General features: G+C 38.1%; 2 protein-coding genes across 4 annotated transcripts in view; one reads left to right on the forward strand and one right to left on the reverse strand.

Moving 5' to 3' along the window:
• Positions 1-21,837, forward strand: part of HIBCH (3-hydroxyisobutyryl-CoA hydrolase) — a 152,555-nt gene that overhangs the window by 117,217 nt on the left and 13,501 nt on the right. The window contains exons 14-15 of one of the 3 annotated variants that reach the window (XM_027555422.1): positions 2,955-3,021; positions 6,536-6,771. The exons of 1 other annotated variant lie outside the window; for it this stretch is intronic. In XM_027555422.1, the coding sequence (XP_027411223.1) occupies positions 2,955-3,021; positions 6,536-6,542 (74 nt within the window). In that variant the 3' untranslated portion in view covers positions 6,543-6,771. Of the gene's footprint in view, positions 1-2,954; positions 3,022-6,535; positions 6,772-21,837 lie in introns of those variants that run through there. One more of the 3 variants, XM_027555442.1, reaches the window with a different exon arrangement.
• C2H2orf88 (chromosome 2 C2orf88 homolog) lies at positions 2,115-2,927 on the reverse strand. The gene has a single exon (XM_027555470.1). The coding sequence runs from the start codon at positions 2,836-2,838 to the stop codon at positions 2,551-2,553; it is 288 nt and encodes a 95-aa protein (XP_027411271.1). The 5' UTR covers positions 2,839-2,927; the 3' UTR covers positions 2,115-2,550.

Below are 21,837 nucleotides of genomic sequence, written 5' to 3' on the forward strand. Positions count from 1 at the left end.
GGTAAAAGATTGAATGGTTTTGCACGTGTCATGTGGTAACCAATGGAGTGGTGTGGGAGCGGGGGCAGGTCTTGCCCTCAAATAGCAATACTGGAAGCTTGTTTTTAGAGCCTGATGGGAGTGTTGTTTCTTGGTCCCTCTTTCCCCCGCTTTTCTTTCCCTTATAGTTTGGTCACTGTTCTTATTTCTTCGTGTTTGTGATCTAAGTTTGAACAAATGTTTTCAGGTCCAGTAGCTAATAATTCTTTCAGTCTTGTCTTCTTAATGTCTGTCTCCTTCCTTCTCAAACAGCCTTTCTACTTTGTTCATGAAAGACCTTCAAATGGAGGAAATCTGATATTTAAATATTAAGGCAGGTTAGAAATGGAATTATCCTGTCAAAGATGTTCTCGTTTATTTTGCCATCACACCAAACAATATCTTGATAACAGTCATATGCAGTACATTTGATCTAGCTGTTTCCTGCCTGCCCCCAATATGGTTTATCCACTAACTCACTGACTATACAAGCTTTAAGTCTCTGTGTCACAAGCTACTATAACTCTGTTAAAATGAGTTGGGAGTGAGGAGGTGGTGCTCAGTGACAAAGCCATAGAATCAGAGAGGGTGGCAACAGAGATTAGGCTTCTAGCTAGATTACGATCTGGCAGACATCGTTGTATTACTCCCCTAGAAAGTAAAGGCCAGGGCAAAGGAGGAACCTGAGGTTAAAATATTTAGATGTAATCAAAGCCTACTAGTCTATATCCCTATGTATGCTGAAAAATCTAGTGTAATGCACTTTCATATGGCTTTGTGTTCTCACCATAATATGTATTATCTTATATACTTAATTATATCTTTTAAACAGCAATGACCTTGTAGTGAAAGTATATGATGTGAGATATAAAATGAATGAAAAATGACATCTAGGCTTTTGTCTGAGTTATTAGTATAAACACTCATAAAACTAAATTTTTCTTCATGAGCTGGAAATGTTTTGCATGTTTTGGGAACTTTCTATTCTTAGCCTTGTGACTTCAGATCTTTGTAAGAACAGGGTGGTGGTTCTTCTGTTTCTGTTGCTAGATTATAAGTACAACAGTACAGTACAAACCCTGGGAGCAGGTGAAGGTTAAATGACCAGTTGTACAAATGCAATGAAAGATGACACGCCTGTCACTTTGAAAAATTTTCTTTGCCCATTTACCTTGGAGAATTTAGTCTGTTTGACTGTGGGCTTCAAAGTATAATGCTAAAACTAGAGGTCACAATTCTGCTTGCTCATAAGGTCATATACATTTATGTCATTAGAGGTCACAAGCTTTTTTCTGCCTTTATTTATTTTTGATTATAAGGGTCTACTGTATCTTAGTAAAAGGATCTTATAATGTATCAGTTTTCTTGCAGGTTATGTCTTCTTGGTATCTTCTTTCTGCTTTCCTGAATTTTCTGTCACTATCTTAAACTAATTTTTTTTTTCAGAAAACTTCCCCAAAAAGCCAAATTTATGAAAATAGTATAGTATATGGCTGTAAATGCCCCCATGGGCTTTTTTACCAGTAAAAATATACATGTGAATATTTCCTTTAGAGGAGTATTTGATCTTTTGTAATAACTATAAATCTCATGCATAATCCGAATAGTAATCTGAATGGTGCCTGTCCATGTACCAATCCCTTATATCTGTGAGACAGTAAAACTTAACACACATGCAGCACTGAGACCGGGTTCTTCTTCCTACCTCACCAGCTAGGGTTTCTGTTACTTTAGTTTTTTGGATTGCTGTTTATAAAAGCTATGCATGCTTGTTTTCTTATATAGTAATATCACTGGGCTACCTAATTCAGTGCAGTAAACATTGTCATGACTTCTATAAATTGTATCTCATTAAGATGCTTATATGCAAAGTCTGAATCATCCAATAACAGCTGTGATTAGTTAGGGCCCTGACTAACTATCCAGGTGATAGTTATGCTTTCATCTACAAAAGTAAATATTTAATTAAGGACAGGGTTCATGGTAGACCTCTTCCACATGGGTTGCTTTCTTATGTTTGACCATTTGTGTTAAGGAGGGATCCAAACCTTGACCCAAAAGGTTTTGACAAACAAACCCATCGTTAACCACTCTGGCTTGAGTGCCATTCCCTTACCCAGGCATTTCAAGAAAAATCCTTTTGTACCTTGCGGGTTTTGTTTAAATTGACAGTTATTTTGTAAACCCAAGGTGCTTTTAAAATTCTTACTTCTTTGGTGATGGCATTACTGCCTCTGGAAGGAAGTGGTGTGACACACAGCTGATTGATTCCTGTGGCTCCAGAGGACTTACATTTAAACCTTTAATGACTCAAATCCAAGACCAAGCAGAGAGAAACTGCTGTTAATGTAGAACTGCTTAAAACACTTCATTTTAGGTATTAGACTCTTGAAGCTATTGTAATATTTTTCTTTACACCCAGATGAAGTTATTTGTATTTATTCACACCAGTTTCTGCTATTGTTTCATGTATTTAAACTAGCACCAACTTTATCCACAGTTCAAGAAAGTGTTGTCATCCTACACATAGAATCAAGGCCCTTCACTCTCAATATATGGGATGTCATAGTACTTGAGGTTGTTGCCTGCCCACTGCTGCAAGGCATCACTCAAGATTTCCTGGGACAGGTGCTGTGCAAATTCGAAGACCACAATTTGAGGCCCTGGGGGTTCCTTCACTTCCTCTTTGACATTAACTAGAGAAGGTATCCTGGGTAGAAATTTCTCTTCAGGCATAAAGTTTTCTTCACTCACATGCCTCTTCTCACTCTCAAGTGTGGTGGGAAATGGAAAAGTTTGTTTTGATTTCATGCAGCCCATGTTATGAAGAGCTCTGACTGAGTGAAGGGAAGCAGTAGCAAAGACTACTTCAATAGCATCTTTGGAAAACACCAAGCATTGTCCACTTGATACTGACCAGTGTTTTTCCTCTCCAGGACACTTCAGAAATCAATATTCCCTTTCACCAATCTTCACATGTAGTGTTTTATCTGTCAAGAGAAGGTAAATTTCATTTTGAAGTCATATAATGCAAATTGTGCCCAATTAGGTAGCAAGTAGAAACAAATCTTTACTACTTTACTAAGGTATCAACAGCTTTATCTTATCAATAGAAAAGATAATCATTCAAAACTGGCAATTAAGAAATAGGAAACATTTTTTCAAGATCATGAAACTTTTATAAAACTGAAAAGAGTCAAACTGTTGTTACCTTAGATTTTTTTTTTATGTACACCAGGGTTCAGCAAACGATATATAGCCTTTGGTTGTAGTTCACCGCAGGGACAAGAACACTGGTGGGCATAATCCTGGGGAAAACTCACTGGTATGAGCTCCTTTGGCCAGGTGAGATGCTGAGAAAGATTGAAGGCAAGAGGAGAAGGAGACAACAGAGGATGAGATGTTTGGATGGCATCACCGACTCAATGCGTATGAGTTTTAGCAAACTCCAGAAGATAGTGAAGGACAGGGAAGCCTGGAATGCTGCAGTCCATGGGGTCGCAAAGAGTTGGACACAACTGAATGACTGAAGAACAACAATGAGCTCTCCTGGAGGTGGCCATAGAGAGAAGTGAAGAAGAGAAGTGAAGTTGTTCAGTCGTGTCTGACTCTTTGTGACCCAATGAACTGCTGCCTGCCAGACTCCTCTGTCCATGGGATTTTCCAGGCAAGAATACTAGAGTGGGTTGCCATTTCCTTCTCCAGGGAATCATCCCAACCCAGGGATCGAACCCAGGTCTCCTGCATTGCAGACAGACTCCTTACTGGCTGAGCCATGAGGGAAGTTCAGAGGTGGCCATTTTCTCCCCAAAACCTGGCCCCACCCCAGACCCTACAGGCTCCAGTACTGGGAACCCTCAAGGCAGACAACCAACAGGGTGGGAACACAGACCCACTCATCAGCAGACAGGCTGCCTAAAGTCTTCATGAGCCCATAACTGCCAGCTAAACACATCCTTGGAAATAGCCCTGCCCACCAATGGACAGGAACTAGTCCCTCCCACCAGGAATCCTGCACAAGCTCTTAGACTGGCTTCGTGCCCCAGGAGGCAGACAGCAGGAGCAAGAGGAACTACAGCCCTGCAGCTTGTGAAATGGAAAGGGCAATCGCAGAAAGTCAGACACAATGGAGATGGCACAGGAATACGTCACAGACAATGAACAAGATAAAAGCCCTAAATAACAACCAAGGGAAGTAAAGCTAGGTAGTCTACCCGCAAATAAAGAATTCAGAGTAATGACAGTACAGATGATCCGAAGTCTCAGGAAAAGAATGGAGGCACAGTACAAGAAGATACATACATGTTTAATAAAGAGCTAGAAGATCTAAAGAGATGAACAATGACAATAACTGAAAATACATGAGAATAAATCATCAGAATAAATGGGCAGAAAAATGGATAAGTGTGAGTTGGAAGACAGAATGGTGGGAATCAAAGAAAGAAAATACTAAAACAAGGGAAAAGCAACAAATAATATACAAGGCAATTCCCATAAAGTTTTTCAGCAGAAACCTTGCAGGCCAGAAGGGCATGGCACGATAGATTTACAGTGATGAAAGGGAAGAACCTTCAACCAAGAATATTCTACCCAGAAAGTCTCTCCATTCAGATTTGACAGAGAAATCAAAAAAGTTTTACGGACAAACAAAAGCAAAAAGAATTTGACACTATCAAACCAGATTTGTAACACACTAAAGGAACTTCTTTAAGCAGGAAAGATGGAAAAGCTCATTGGTAAAGGCGAACATACAGTAAAGGTAGGAAATCATCCGACACAAATACAGTATCACAACTAGCAATTGTGAAGAGGGTACAAATGCAGGATACTGGAAATGTATTTGAAATTAAAAGACCAGTAACTTAAGACAATCTTGTTTATATATAGAGTGCTATATCAAAACCTCATGATAACTGCAAACCAAATATCTACAATAAATTCACTCTCACACACACAAAGGAATCCAAATACAGTACTAAAAGTCACAAGAGAAAAGAACAAGAGGAAGGGGAGGGAAAAAAAAAAATCCACCACAATTAACAAAATAGCCATAAGAACCATATATATTGATAATTACCTAAATGTAAATGGATCAAACATTCCAACTAAAAGAACTATATTGGCTGAGTGGATTAAAAAAAGCAGGACCTTTATATATGCTGTCTACAGGAATCTCACTTCAGATTTAGGGACACATACAGTCTGTAAGTGAGGGGAGGGAAAAAGATATTCCATGCAAATAGAAATCAAAAGAAAGCTGAAGGAGCAATACTTGTCAGATAAAATAGACTAGAAAGACTGTTACAAGAGACAAAGGACACTACATAATGATAAAGGGATCAATCAAAGGAGATATAATAAGTATAAACACATATGCACCCAAAATAGTATTTGCCTTATATATTCAGGTGCTCCTAACAGCTATAAAAGTAGAAATTGCCAGTAACAATAATAGTGGGAGGTTTTAATGGCCCACTTTCATCAACAGACCAGACAGAAAATCAATAGGGAAACACAGGCCTTAAGTGACATATCAGACTAGATGGAGATAATTGATATTTAAAGAGCATTCTATTCAAAAGCAGAATACACACTCTTTTTAAGTGCACATGGAGCATTCTCCAGGATTGATCACATGCTGGGCCACAAAGCAAACTTGTTTAGGAAAATGGAAATCATATTAAGCAGCTTTTCTGACCACAACACTATGAGATTAGAAATCAACTACAAGAAAAAACTTGTAAAAAACACAAACACGTGGAGGCTAAACAGTATGCTACTAAAAAATCAATAGATCACTGAAGAAATCAGAGAAAATACCTAGAGACAAATGAAAACAAAAGCCACAATGACCCAAAGCCTATGGGATGCAGGAAAAGCAGTTCTAAGAGGAAGTTTATAGCCATACAATTTTACATCAGGAAACAAACCTAACCTTACACCTAGAGCAACTAGAGAAAGAACAAACAAAACCCAGTTAGTAGAAATCATAAAAACCAGAGCAGAGATAAATGAAAGAGACCAAAAAAAAAGAAAAAATCAATCAAAAAAAAAGCTGGCTTCCTGAAAATATAAAATTGATAAACCTTCAGCCAGGTTCACCAAGAAAAAAAGGGATCATCTTGAGATTCTGCCTGGGGCATCTTCCAGCATTTAACACTAGAAGGTTGAGTCCAAGCAGAGTGGCAATTCTGCTGTGTTACAGAGGCAGAGACTGAATTACTGAAGCAGATGAAATTACAAGAGAATTCAAGAGAAAAAGGAGTTTGGAGGGAGGAAGAAATTTGCATGAGGTCTCACTAAAACCAAGCAGGACCCTGCAGGGCCTTCCTTGGGAGAGACCTGTGGGTCCTCTGCCTTTTCTAAGCCCTTCTCTGAGTTCCAAAGAACAAATGCAGAAACAAAGGAAAACAGTCAAGCAAGACAAAATAATAATGGCCGTGAAAAAAAGTCAAGGATCTTTAGTTCCTCTTCAAGTGCTATAGATAATACCTTGAGCCATATTCTTGCTTTGCAGATACTAAAACCACCAGGTGAAGGACGTTAACTGTCTGCTGACCACCAGCATGCAGACCCCAGACTGGGTGGAACCAGAAGGTTGATGATATTAACTCCAAAGTGCCACCTAGTTACCTCACCACTAACCAATTAGAAGGATGTCCATGAGGTGATCACACATCCCGAGACCGTCTCCCTCACCCTGCCTTAAAAAAAAAAAAAAAACTTAAAAAATATATACCTGTATATGTATAACTGAATCACTTTGTCACTTCACTATAACCTGAAAATAACATATTGTTAATTAACTTTACCCCAATGTAAAATAAAAACTTAAAGACAAAATGTCCAATGATAAAAAATAAATTTGATACTTTTCTATTTAATGACTATGTTTTAAACAGTGTTTCTGTATGTTTGTCACTACAGCATCCTTAATTAATCTGAACATGGGTAATAAAGCTTCTTAAAAACAAAAACCCCTTGACTAAAGCCATCAAGGAGTTCAGGGATTTTGACCATGATCTGTTTATTCTCCTTGCTTGGCCCCACACTAGGCATCTTGCAATAAAACTGCTGTCCTTCACCACAACCTGGTGTCAGTTGCTTAGCTTTGATGTGCATCAGAAAAGCAGACCTAAATCTGGTTTGGTTGAGGGCTGGGGTGTGTATATACAGAAAACATTTGCAAGACTTAGCAAATGAATACCTGCTCTGGGACTTAGAATTGAACAGTGATGCTATAATTTCAATAGTGCTAGGGAATTCCTGAAGTTCCACACCAGCCAAAGTGAAGAAACCTCACTGAACACTTGAGGCATTTAGCTACTACTTTATGTGACACTTTAGGAGTGAACCCTAGAGCAGAGTTTAATGAAACTTTTCACTAAAGGGCTAGATAATATAGTAAGTCCCCTGCATACCAACAGATTCCATTCTGAGAGCACATTTGTAAGTCCAGTTTGTTCCTAAGCCCAACAAAGTTAGCCTAGGTACCCAATTAACACAATCAGCTATGTAGTACTGTATGTAATAAACGTTTATAATACTTTTCACACAAATAGTGTATAAAAATAAAACATTTTTGAAAATGGCAGAGTAGAAGGACATGTACTCATCTCCTCTTGTGAGAGCACCAAAATTGCAAATAGCTGTTGAACAACCATTGATAGGAGGACGCTGAAACCTACCACAAAAAGAAACCCCACGTCCAAAGACTAAGAAGCTGCAGCAAGTTGGTAGGAGGGATGCAATCACAATAAAATTAAATCTCATACCTGCTAGGTGGGTGACCTACAGACTGGAGAACAATAATACCAAACAAGTTCTTGCACTATTGTGAAGGTTCTGAACCCCAAGTCAAGCTTCCCAGCCTGGGCATCCAACAAAGGGACTGGGATTCCTCAGGGAATCTGGCCTTCAGGGCCAGCGGGATTTGATTATAGGCCTTCCAGAGGACTGAGGGGAACAGACACTCTAGTCTTGGAGGGCACAAACAAAATTTTGCATGCACCAAGACCCACAGGAGAGGAGCAGTGACCCCACAGGAGACTGAACACCACCTGCCAGTGTTGGAGGGCCTCCTGTGGAGCATGGGTTGGCAGGGGCTCACCACAGGGACGGGGCACTGGAAGGTCCCCCTGGGTGTAAACCCTCTTGGAATTCACCATTAACCCTACCATAGAGCCTGTAGACCCCTCAGGCCAAACAACTACCAGGGAGGGAGTGCAACCCCACCCATCAGCAGACAATTAGATAAAAGCTTTACTGAGCAAGGCCCTGGCCACCAGAGCAAGACCTAGTTTTCCCATGCCAGTCCTTCCAATCAAGAAGCTTACACAAACCTCTTAGCCTCATCCATCAGAGGACAGAGAGAAGAAGCAAGAAGCACAGTCTCACAGCTGCTGAAACAAAAACCATATTACAGAAAGTTAATCACGATGAAAAAGCAGAAAGTTATGTCCTAGATGAATGGACAAGATAAAATCCCAGGAAAACAACTAAATGAAGTGGAGATAGGCAATCTTACAGAAAAAGAATTCAGAATAATGATAGTAAAGATGATCCAGGATCTCAGGAAAAGAACGGAGGCAAAGATTGAGAAGATGCAAGAAATGTTTACCAAAGACCTAGAAGAACTAAAGAACACATAAACAGATGAATAATACACTAGAAGGAATCAACAGCAGAATAACTGAGGCAGAAGAAAAGATAAATGACTGGGAGGACAGAATGGTGAGAATCACTGCCACAGGACAGAACATAGAAAAAAGAATGAAAAGAAATGAATACAGCCTAAGAGACCTCTGGGACAACATTAAACACATCAACATTCACATTATAAGGGTCCCAAAAGGAAAAGAGAGGACCTGAGAAAATATTTGAATAGATAATGGCTGAAGACTTCCCTAACATGGGAAAGGAAATAGTCAGCCAAGTCCAGGTAGCACAGAGAGTCCCAGGAAGGATAAACCCAAGGAAGAACATACTGAGACACACAGTAATCAAACTGACAAAGACTAAAGACAGGGATAAAATATTAAAAGCAACAAGGGAACTCCCATCAAGCTATCAGCTGATTCTCAACAGAAATGATACAAGCCAGAAGGGAATGGCATGGCATATTTAAAGTGATGAAAGGGAAGAACCTAGAACCAAGAATACTCTACCCAGCAAGACTCCTTCAGATTTGATGGAGAAATCAAAAGCTTTCCAGACAAGCAAAAGTTAAGAGAATTCAGCACCACCAAACCAGCTTTACAATCAAAGCTAAAGGAACTTATCTAGGCAAAAAACCCAAGAGAAGGAAGAGACCTACGAAAATAAACCCAAACAATTAAGAAAATGGTAATAGGATAATGCTGCTACTGCTGCTAAGTCGCTTCAGTTGTGTCCGACCCTGTGCGACCCCACAGACTGTCCCTGGGATTCTCCAGGCAAGAACACTGGAGTGGGTTGCCATTTCCTTCTCCAGTGCATGAAAGTGAAAAGTGAAAGGGAAGTCACTCAGTCGTGTCTGACTCTTAGCGACCCCATGGACTGCAGCCTACCAGGTTCTGCCGTCCATGGGATTTTCCAGGTAAGAGTACTGGAGTGGGGTTCCATTGCCTTCTCTGAATAGGATCATACATATCGGTAATTACCTTAAAATAAATGGATTAAATGCACCAAGCAAAAGACTTTGACTAGTCGATGAAAACATGTGCATGTATGCAGTTCAACTTACCACATCACTCTGCTTGACCCCCCCCAATTGTATGTAATTATTTTATATTGTTAACTTAATCATGTTCCCACTATGACTTAGTTATAATTATCTTCTATTTTTTGTCTGGCTATTGATTGTGAAAACTGATAAACATCTTTTACTATTGTGATTATGTAACTATTACTCACTTAATACCACTGTATCATGATTGGTCAACAGAAAAATAATAGAGCTTTATATTACCAAAGCTGGGATCTAATAGAAAAACCTGTAGTCAGTTTTTAAAATCCAGATGCATATCATAATTATCTTGAAATTTTTTGAAAAATACAAATGCTCAGGTATTGCTTTTCTCCAGAGCTCCAGATATTATGTTTCTAAAGAGCAGTCATGTTTAAAAACAACTGGACTATATGATCTTTTATTTTTATCTAGTTTGTTTTACTTTTCCTATTTCATATTCAGTATTCCCATTTCATTTTGTTTATGTTCTCCAATTTCTCCTTCTCTTTTTATTTGATGTTCTTTCTCAAGCCTTTAACAAGTGTAGTAGGAAAGCTTTTGTGTGTGTGTGTATATATATATATGTGTGTGTGTGTATATATACGTATATATATATACACGTGTGTATATATATATGTATATATATACACAAATGTGTAAAATATATATTAGAAAACTTATGAATTTTTGCCTAATTATGACATTTTGATTCTGTTTTATTTAATATGAATATAATTTTGATTTCTAATTAAAAATAGATATACAACAAGCAACAAAGATTTACAGTAGAGCATAGGGAACTATATCCATATCTTATAATAACTTATGATAGAAAATAATTTCAAAATAATATATGTGTATTTGTATAACTGAATCACTTTGCTGTGAACCTGAAACATTATGAGTCAACTATACTTCAATAAAATATATATATATATATTTTTTAATAAAACATTTTTACTTGAAAAGTACAATACTACAGTAACAATAGCTGGTGCTTCTTAACTGTACCAGCTGCATCACTGCTGCTTTTATGCTTGCTTCTGGACATCCTAAACTTGAAATAAAGATACTGTACTGTGCAGTAAAATATGCAAAAGCAGAATCACTTGCAGAGGATTACACATGTAGGCCAGATATGGGAACTAACTTAAGTGACAAGACACGTTTGTATCTTTGAAAGTTCGCAACTTGAATGTTCACATATAGGGGACTTACTGTGTATAATTTAGTTTTGTGAGCCACATGGCCCATGTTACCCTACTCAGGCCTACTATTGTAGTGCAGAGGCAGCCATAGATAATTTGTAAACAGACGGGCAAGGAGTAAGTTCCAATAAAACTTAATTTTTTTAAAACAGGCAGCCAGTCCAATGGGCTGTACTGGACTAAGTTTGCACAAACAGTTCCATTTGAACAAAGGATAAAATTCAATACTGTTGAAAGGAAGATGGCATAATCCAAATTCCTACAAATTATCCACAATGTCTACCACATAATAAAATATTACTAATAATGCAAAGAAGCAGGAAAATGTGCCTATTCAAGAAATAAAATTTACTAGAAACAGATCCACAGATGACCAAGCACTTGGTAATTAACAGAACTTAATAGAACTTTAAACAGCAATGTAAATAATTTCAAGGCTCAGATGGTAAAGAACCTGCCTGCAATGCAGAAGACCCAGGTTCAATCCCTGGGGTGGGAAGATACCCTGGAGAAGGGAATGGCAACTCACTGCAGTATCATTTCCTGGAGAATTCCATGGGCAGAGGAGCCAAGCCATGGGATCACAAATAGTCAGACACAACTGAGCAACTAACATACACACACAAGGACATAAAGGAAAAATGATCATTGAGTGAGCAAATAGAGTATCTCAGCAGAGAAATAGGAATTGTAACAAAACACACAAGAAGTAAATTCAAGAGCAAATGAAAAACTCATTATATGGGCTATTGGGCATCGGAGAAGAAAGATTAGTAAGCTTGAATATAAATCCAGAGATACAGCCAATCTGAAAAGGTGGGGAGGGGAGGGAAGATTTTAAAAAACTGAACAGAGAAACCACTAAAAAGATAACGTAAATATGGCTTAAAAACAATGAGACATTAGATATATTTAACCTAGAAGAAGGCAGGAAAGGATGAATATAGGAGGAAAAAAATAATGGGACAAATAGAAAACAAACAGCAAAGTTGCTGACCATAGATATCAGAAATTACTTAATGAACTAAAAATTTGAATTAAAAGGCAGACTAGGTAAATAAGATCCACATGTAATCAACTAATCTTTGACAAAGGAGCAAAGGTAATAGAGCAAAGACAGTCTTTTCAATATGTACTGAAACAACTGGACATTCATTGTAAAAAAAAAAAAAAAAAGTTTAGACCTAACACCTTTCACAAAAGTTAACTCAAAGTGAGCCACGGTCTAAATATAAAGCAAACTGTAAAACTTAAAAGATAAAATCCAGGAGTTAAATGTAGAGAAATCTAAATGACCTTGGGTTTGGCAATGACCTTTCAGATACAATATCAGAGGCATAATTCATGAAAGAAAGGAGTGATAAGTTGGACTTTGTTAAAAGTAAAGATTTCTGTGCAACACACTGCCCAGAAAATGAGGAGACAAGCCACAGACTGGGGGAAAGTATTTGCAAAAACATATCTGATAAAGGATTGTTTATCCAAAATATACAAGAACTCTTTAAAACTTAATAAGAAAACAGGTTGACTTAAAAATGGACACTAGATCTGAACAAACATACCTTCCCAGAGAAGACAAAAGGGAAATAAGCATGTGAAGGAGTATTTAACATCATATATCATTAGGGAGTTGCATTTTAAAACATTGTGATATCAGTACAATCTATATGAATGGCAAAAATCCAGAACACTGACAGCACAAAACACTATTGAAGATGTGGAGAAACAGAAAGCAAAGTTGCACAGCCTCTGCGGAAAACAGTTTGGCAGTTTCTTACAAAATTAAATATATTCTTTCCATATGATCCATCAATTACACTCTTTGGAATTTACCCAAATGAGTTGAAAAATTATGTTGACACAAAACCTCATACATGGATGTTTATAGCGGTTTTATTTAAAATTGCAGAAACTGGAAGCAACCAAGATGTCCTTCAGTAGGTGAATGGGTGAACAGTGGTATATCCAGACAATGGAGTATTATTCAGTGTTAAAAAGAAGTTATGTTATTAAGTCATGAAAAGTAGCTGAAAAACCTTAAATGTGTATTACTAAGCTCTAAAGAAGACAATCTTTCCAACTGTATGACAGTCTGAAAAAGTGAAAATTATGGAGACAGTAAAAAGCCCAGGGGTTGACAGCACGGAGAGAGGAGGGAAGATTGACTAGGTGGAGCACAGAGAATTTTTAGGGTAGTTCTCTGTGTGCTACTATAATGATGGATAATGTGCCAGTTGTCAAGCCCACATAATGTACAGCACCAAGAATGAAACCTAACGTCCGGTAAAGACTTGGAGAGGTCATACGTCAATGTAGATTCACTGTAACTCTCAGATTGGAGTGTTGACAGTGGGTGAGGCTGTGTGTGTTGGAGCGGGTGAGGGGAATGGGAAGAAGGTAACTATTTCCTGCTCAACTTTGCTGTGAACCTAAAACTGCTCTAAAAAAGGAAGTCTATTTAAAAACTCCAACTATATGCTAATTATAAGAGATACACCTTACATACAAATATACTGGTTGCAACGAGAAGGTGAGAAAGGATATACAATGCAAACAAGAAGTATAAAAAAGCTGCTGTGGCTATATGAATATCAGACAAATCAGACCTCAAAGAACCAGTAGTATTACAGAAATTAAGAGGGACATTTTATGTGTCAATGAGGAGAAGACATTATAATCATAAGTGTATAGGTAACTAATAACAAAGCTTCAAAACACATTAAGAAAAACTGATAATTAAAGGCAGAAACAGTATTCTCTCAGTAACTGATAAGAATACCCAAAGGAAAAAAATAAGGAATTCAGTTTTTTAACAACACTATAATTCTGCTGGACTTAACTGACATTTATAGAAAATTATACCCAACAACGGTAGGATACACTCTTATAAGATGAATATAGAACAATCACCGAGAGAGACTACATGATAGTCTCTACAGATTTCAAAAGCTTGGAATCTTAGAGTATATTTTCCAACCATCACAGAATTAATAAATAATAAAATATCCAGGAAAGTCCCAGATACTTGAAAACTAAACAAAAACCCATGGGACAAAGAAGAAATCATAAGGAAATTAACATATTTTCAACCAAGTAATAGCCACAACATATCAAAAATTTTTAAATGCACTTTTGAAAGTTTAAAGGGAAACTGATAGACTTGAATCCTTTTAACAGAAAAGAAAGCATTAAGTCAGTGATCTAAGTTTTCACCTTAAAAAGCTAGAAAAGGAAAAGTAAATTAAACCCAAAGTAAACAGAAGGAAGGAAATAGTATAGATGAGAGCAGAAAAAAAGGAAAGGAAATGGAACCAATAGTAGTGCTTAAAAGAACATCTCATAAAATAGCTAAGTCTGTATCTAGTCTGATCAAGAAAGTGAGAGGACACACATAACCAAGAAGCGATGGGGAAAGGACATTACTGTATACTCCTTACTCATTAAAAGACGAAGAAGGGAATATTATGAGCAACTCTGAACACACCAAACCACCAAAACTGGCACAAGAGAAAACAGAAAGTCTGACATCCCTATATAAATGAAAGAAATCATATTTATAACTTAAACCTTCCCGGGAAGAAATCTCTGGGCTCAAATGGCAACTCTGAAGTTCTAAATTCTTTCAAATGTTTCAGAAAGAAATAATACCAATCTTGCCCAAACTCCAGAAAATAGAGAGAGAGGATTCCATATGCATTCTGTAAGAAGTCAGGATCCCCCTGCTACCACAAGTAAAGACAGTTCAAGAAAAGAACACTCTGCAAGTCAATATCCCTCATGAATACAGACTCACATAACACTTTTTTAATGGCAAATTGAATCCAGCATAGAGTATGGTTGCTACATCATGACCCAAGTGGGATTTATACCAGAACACGATGTAAATTTTGATTGTAACATTCAAAAGTCAATGAACATAATTCATTGTGTTAATATAGAAAACAGCCAGATGATCTCAATAGATGCAGTAAAAGCATTTGATAAAACAACCATTCACGATAAAAATTCTTAGCAAACTAGAAATAGGAGAGTCTTCCTCAAACAAATATATAACAGTGAAAAGACTGAATAACTTTAGCCATGATGGGAACAAGGCAACAGTGTTTATTCTCACAATTTCTATTTATTTTGCAATTTTTACTTAATATTGTACTAGAGGGAAGAAATACAAAGCATACAGTTTGTCAGAAAAAAAACCTGCCTTTAATTGCAGATGACATGACTTGTATATGTATGTAAAAAATCCAAAGGAATATATATGAAAAAATTAATAGAATAAATGATTTTAGCAAAGTCTCATGGTACAAAGTTATAGAAAAATTAACTGTACTTCAGTATACTTAGTAATTGAAAGATGAAATTAGTGCCATTTGCAATATATAAAAACTGAACAGCTAGGGGTATATTTAACAAAATATATGAAAAACTACACTGTATATGCCATATGTAAATAATATAAATTGTAAACTAAATAGATAAAGTGTTCATGATCTCAAAGATAATATTGTTAAGATGTCAGTTCTCCCCCAATTTATATATATATAAATTTACATATAAGCACTATTCCAGGAGGCTATTTTGTAGACACTGACAAACTGATTCTAAAATTCCATTCAAAATCCCAGCAGGATTTGTTATAAACACACCAAGTCTAAGCTCACTATGGAAATGCAAAGAAAGAAACTAGAATAGCCAAAACAATTTTGAGAAAGATCAAATTTGGAATACTCACATTACCCACTTTTTTTTTTTTTCCATAGGTGTGAGTGGGGTATTAAAGTCTCCCACTATTATTGTGTTATTGTTAATTTCTCCTTTCATACTTGTTAGTATTTGTCTTACATACTGCGGTGCTCCCGTGTTGGGTGCATATATATTTATAATTGTTATATCTTCTTCTTGGATTGATCCTTTGATCATTATGTAGTGACCTTCTTTGTCTCTTTTCACAGCCTTTGTTTTAAAGTCTATTTTATCTGATATGAGTATTGCTACTCCTGCTTTATTTTGGTCCCTATTTGCATGGAAAATCTTTTTCCAGCCCTTCACTTTCAGTCTTTATGTGTCCCCTGTTTTGAGGTGGGTCTCCTGTAGACAACATATGTAGGGGTCTTGTTTTTGTATCCATTCAGCCAGTCTTTGTCTTTTGGTTGGGGCATTCAACCCATTTACGTTTAAGGTAATTACTGATAAGTATGATTCCATTGCCATTTACTTTATTGTTTGGGGTTCGAATTTATACACCATTTTTGTGTTTCCTGTCTAGAGAATATCCTTTAGTATTTGTTGGAGAGCTGGTTTGGTGGTGCAGAATTCTCTCAGCTTTTGCTTGTCTGAGAAGCTTTTGATTTCTCCTTCATACTTGAATGAAATCCTTGCTGGGTACAATAATCTGGGCTGTAGGTTATTTTCTTTCATCATTTTAAGTATGTCTTGCCATTCCCTCCTGGCTTGAAGAGTTTCTATTGAAAGATCAGCTGTTATCCTTATGGGAATTCCCTTGTGTGTTATTTGTTGTTTTTCCCTTGCTGCTTTTAATATTTGTTCTTTGTGTTTGATCTTTGTTAATTTGATTAATATGTGTCTTGGGGTGTTTCGCCTTGGGTTTATCCTGTTTGGGATTCTCTAGGTTTCTTGGACTTGGGTGATTATTTCCTTTCCCAGTTTAGGGAAGTTTTCAACTATTATCTCCTCAAGTATTTTCTCATGGTCTTTCTTTTTGTTTTCTTCTTCTGGAACCCCTATGATTCGAATGTTGTAGCGTTTAATATTGTCCTGGAGGTCTCTGAGATTGTCCTCATTTCTTTTAATTCGTTTTTCTTTTATTCTCTCTGATTCATTTATTTCTACCATTCTATCTTCTAATTCACTAATCCTATCTTCTGCCTCTGTTATTCTACTATTTGTTGCCTCCAGAGTGTTTTTGATTTCATTTATTGCATTATTCATTATATATTGACTCTTTTTTATTTCTTCTAGGTCCTTGTTAAACCTTTCTTGCATCTTCTCAATCCTTGTCTCCAAGCTATTTATCTGTGATTCCATTTTAATTTCAAGATTTTGGATCAATTTCACTATCATTATTTGGAATTCTTTATCAGGTAGATTCCCTCTCTCTTCCTCTTTTGTTTGGTTTGGTGGGCATTTATCCTGTTCCTTTATCTGCTGGCTATTCCTCTGTTTCTTCATTTTGTTTAAATTGCTGAGTTTGGGGTGTCCTTTCTGTATTCTGGCAGTTTGTGGAGTTCTCTTTATTGTGGCTTTTCCTCGCTGTGTGTGGGTTTGTACAGGTGGCTTGTCAAGGTTTCCTGGTTAGGGAAGCTTGTGTCGGTGTTCTGATGGGTGGAGCTGTATTTCTTCTCTTTGTTCAGTCGCGCTATGGGGAGGGAGGGAGGGATGCTGCAAACAAATAACACTGGCGTGCGCTCGCAGTGCCTCAGCCACACTGGGTCTGCCCCCGCTCACGGCGCGTGTAGCCTCCCTGTCCACACTGCTTGGGCTCTAGGTTGTTCCGCCTGGAACAATCCGAGGCTGGCCCTGGGTTGCATGTACCTCCCAGGTCCAAGCCGCTCAGGTTCAGGCACTCGGGTAGTCCTCAGAGGCGCAGACTCAGTTGGGCCTGAGTTTTGTGCTCTTCCCAGGTCCGAGCAGCTCACATTACCCACTTTTAAGAATGATTAAAAGGCTACAATAATCAAGACAGTTCTATATTGATGAAAGGCCAGACACACAAATTTTTGGAACAGAAGAGTCCAGAAATAAACCCACAGGAGTATGGTCAATTGAGTTTTGACAACTGTGCAAAAATAATTCAGTGCAAAAAGGCTCATTTTTTCAATGACTGGAACTAGAACAACTGGACAGTCATATCCACCCCCTCAGAGATCTATACCTTACCCTTTATATAGAAAATTAACTCAAAGGGAGTCATAAATCTAAATGTAAAATATAAGACTTTCACAAGACATTACAGAAAACATTCATGATCTTGGGTTTGACAAAGAGCTTCTAGATATGACACCGAAAGCATGAACCATAAAAAAAACTGATAAACTTGACTAAAGAAAAATTGAAAACTTTTGTTCTGAGTAGAACACAGTTAAGGAAGTAAAAAGATGAGCCCCAGATGGAGAAAAAAATATTTGCACGTCATTTGCCCAACAAATGAATTCAATCTAGAATGGTCAAATACCAAAAGTCAACAGTAAGAAAACAATCCAATTTTTAAAGGATGTGTAACAGAATTTTCATGCAAGACATCATCTATGGATGGCAAGTAAGTACATGAAATGAAAGTGAAGTTGCTCAGTCGTGTCCGACTCTTTGCGACCCCATGGACTGCAGCCTACCAGTACATGCTCAACAATACTGGCCATTTGAAGAATGAAAACCATGGTATGATACATCTGTACATCTATTAAAATGGGTAAAATTAAAAATATGCAATACCAACTGCTGGTAAGTATGCAGAGCAATTGAAACTTTCATAATTGCTAGTGGGAATGCAAAATGGCACAGCTACTCTGGGAAACAGCTTAGCATTTTCTTATAAAGTTGGAACAACTACTTATCATGTAACAGATCAGATCAGTTGCTCAGTCGTGTCCAACTCTTTGCGACCCCATGAATCGCAGCACGCCAGGCCTCCCTGTCCATCACCAACTCCCGGAGTTCACTGAAACTCACGTCCATTGAGTCAGTGATGCCATCCAGCCATCTCATCCTGTCGTCACCTTCTCTTCTTGCCCCCAATCCCTCCCAGCATCAGAGTCTTTTCCAATGAGTCAACTCTTCGCATGAGGTGGCCAAAGTACTGGAGTTTCAGCTTTAGCATCATTCCTTCCAAAGAAATCCCAGGGCTGATCTCCTTCAGAATGGACTGGTTGGATCTCCTTGCAGTCCAAGGGACTCTCAAGAGTCTTCTCCAACACCACAGTTCAAAAGCATCAATTCTTCGGCGCTCAGCCTTCTTCACAGTCCAACTCTCACATCCATACATGACCACAGGAAAAACCATAGCCTTGACTAGATGGACCTTTGTTGGCAAAGTAATGTCTCTGCTTTTGTTTTTTCGTTTTTTTTTTTTTTATTATTAACTTGTGGGATACCTGGGTGTAGGCGCCGCCTGCTGCTCGGGTCTTGCTTACGCGCGGACCCACCCGGGACCATGTCTCTGCTTTTGAATACGCTATCTAGGTTGGTCATAACTTTCCTTCCAAGAAGTAAGCGTCTTTTAATTTCATGGCTGCAGTCACCATCTGTAGTGATTTTGGGGCCCCCCAAAAATAAAGTCTGACACTGTTTCCACTGTTTTCCCATCTATTTCCCATGAAGCGATGGGACCGGATGCCATGATCTTCGTTTTCTGAATGTTGAGCTTTAAGCCCACTTTTTCACTCTCCACTTTCACTTTCATCAAGAGGCTCTTTAGTTCCTCTTCACTTTCTGCCATAAGGGTGGTGTCATCTGCATATCTGAGGTTATTGATATTTCTCCCGGAAATCTTGATTCCAGCTTGTGTTTCTTCCAGTCCAGCATTTCTCATGATGTACTCTGCATGTAAGTTAAATAAACAGGGTGACAATATACAGACTTGACGAACTCATTTTCCTATTTGGAACCAGTCTGTTGTTATGTCCAGTTATAACTGTTGCTTCCTGACCTGCGTACAAATTTTTTAATACCAGATCAGGTGGTCTGGTATTCCCATCTCTTTCAGAATTTCCCACAGTTTATTGTGATCCACACAGTCAAAGGCTTTGGCATAGTCAATAAAGCAGAAATAGATGTTCTTCTGGAATTCTCTTGCTTTTTCCATGATCCAGCAGATGTTGGCAATTTGATCTCTGGTTCCTCTGCCTTTTCTAACACCAGCTTGAACATCAGGAAGTTCACGGTTCACATATTGCTGAAGCCTGGCTTGGAGAATTTTGAGCATTACTTTACTAGCGTGTGAGATGAGTGCAATTGTGCAGTAGTTTGAGCATTCTTTGGCATTGCCTTTCTTTGGGATTGGAATGAAAACTGACCTTTTCCAGTCCTTTGGCCACTGCTGAGTTTTCCAAATTTGCTGGCATGTTGAGTGCAGCACTTTCACAGCATCATCTTTTAGGATTTGGAACAGCTCAACTGGAATTCCATCACCTCCACTAGCTTTGTTCATAGTGATGCTTTCTAAGGCCCACTTGACTTCATATTCCAGGATGTCTGGCTCTAGGTCAGTGATCACACCATCATGATTATCTGGGTCATGAAGATCTTTTTTGTACAGTTCTTCTGTGTATTCTTGCCATCTCTTCTTAATATCTTCTGCTTCTGTTAGGTCCATACCATTTCTGTCCTTTATCGAGCCCATCTTTGCATGAAATATTCATTTGGTATCTCATTTTCTTGAAGAGATCCCTAGTCTTTCCCATTCTGTTGTTTTCCTCTATTTCTTTGCATTGATCACTGAAGAAGGCTTTCTTATCTTTTCTTGCTATTCTTTGGAACTCTGCATTCAGATGTTTATATCTTTCCTTTTCTCCTTTGCTTTTTGCTTCTCTTCTTTTCACAGCTATTTGTAAGGCCTCCCCAGACAGCCATTTTGCTTTTTTGCATTTCTTTTCCATGGGGATGGTCTTGATCCCTGTCTCCTGTACAATGTCACGAACCTCATCCATAGTTCATCAGGCACTCTATCTATCAGATCTAGGCCCTTAAATCTATTCTCACTTCCACTGTATAATCATAAGGGATTTCAACACACCTAGGTATTTAGAGAAATGAAATTTGTGTTCACATAAAGGGCTTTATGTAGTTATTTATCACAGTTTATCCACGACTGCCAAAAATTGAAAGTAGCAAAGGTACTGATACCAATATGGATGACTCTTAAAGGCATTATGCTGATTGAAAGATCCCAGTCTTAAAAGGTTTTATGTTGCATGATTTTATTTATTGCATAGTGCATGATTCTGGAAAAGGCAAAACTATAGGAACAGACAACAGATGTGGTCTTTGGGGGTCAGGGTAAGAGGAGAATGTGACTACAAAGAGGCAGCAAAAGGGAACTTTTTGGGGGTGTTAGAACTGTTATGCTTACTTAACTTATATGCAGAGTACATCATGAGAAATGCTGGGCTAGATGAAGCACAAGCTGGAAACAAGATGCTGGAAGATCAATAACCTCAGATATGCAGATGACACCACCTTATGGCAGAAAGCAAAGATGAAAGTGAAAGAGGAGAGTGAAAAAGCTGGCTTAAAACTCAACATTCAAACAATGAAGATCATGGTATCTGGTCCCGTCACTTCATGGCAAATAGATGGGGAAACAATGGAAACAGTGACAGACTTTATTTTCTTGGGCTCCAAAATCACTGCAGATGGTGACTGCCGGCATGAAATTAAAACACTTGCTCCTTGGAAGAAAAGCTGTGACAAACCTAGATAGTGTATTAAAGAGAAGAGACATTACTTTGCCAACAAAGGTCCATCTAGTCAAAGTTATGGTTTTCCAGTAGTCATGTATGGATGTGAGAGTTGGACCATATAGAAAGCTGAGAGTTGAATTGATGCTTTTGAACTGTGGTGTTGGAGAACACTACAGAGTCTGTTGGACAGCAAGAAGATCCATCCAGTCCATCTTAAAGGAAATCAGTCCTAAAAATTCATTGGAAGGACTGATGCTGAAGCTGAAACTCCAATACTATGGCCACCTGATGCAAAGAACTGACTCCTCTGAAAAGACCCTGATGCTGGGAAAGATTGAAGGCGGGAAGAGAAGGGGATGACAGAGGATGAGATGGTTGGATGGCATCACCAACTCGATAGACATGAGTTTGGGCAGGCTCCAGGAGTTGGTGATGGACAGGGAAGCCTAGCATGCTGCAGTGCATGCAGTCGCAAAGAGTCAGACAT

Source organism: Bos indicus x Bos taurus, chromosome 2 (genome assembly GCF_003369695.1).
Source record: "Bos indicus x Bos taurus breed Angus x Brahman F1 hybrid chromosome 2, Bos_hybrid_MaternalHap_v2.0, whole genome shotgun sequence".
NCBI lineage: Eukaryota > Metazoa > Chordata > Mammalia > Artiodactyla > Bovidae > Bos > Bos indicus x Bos taurus.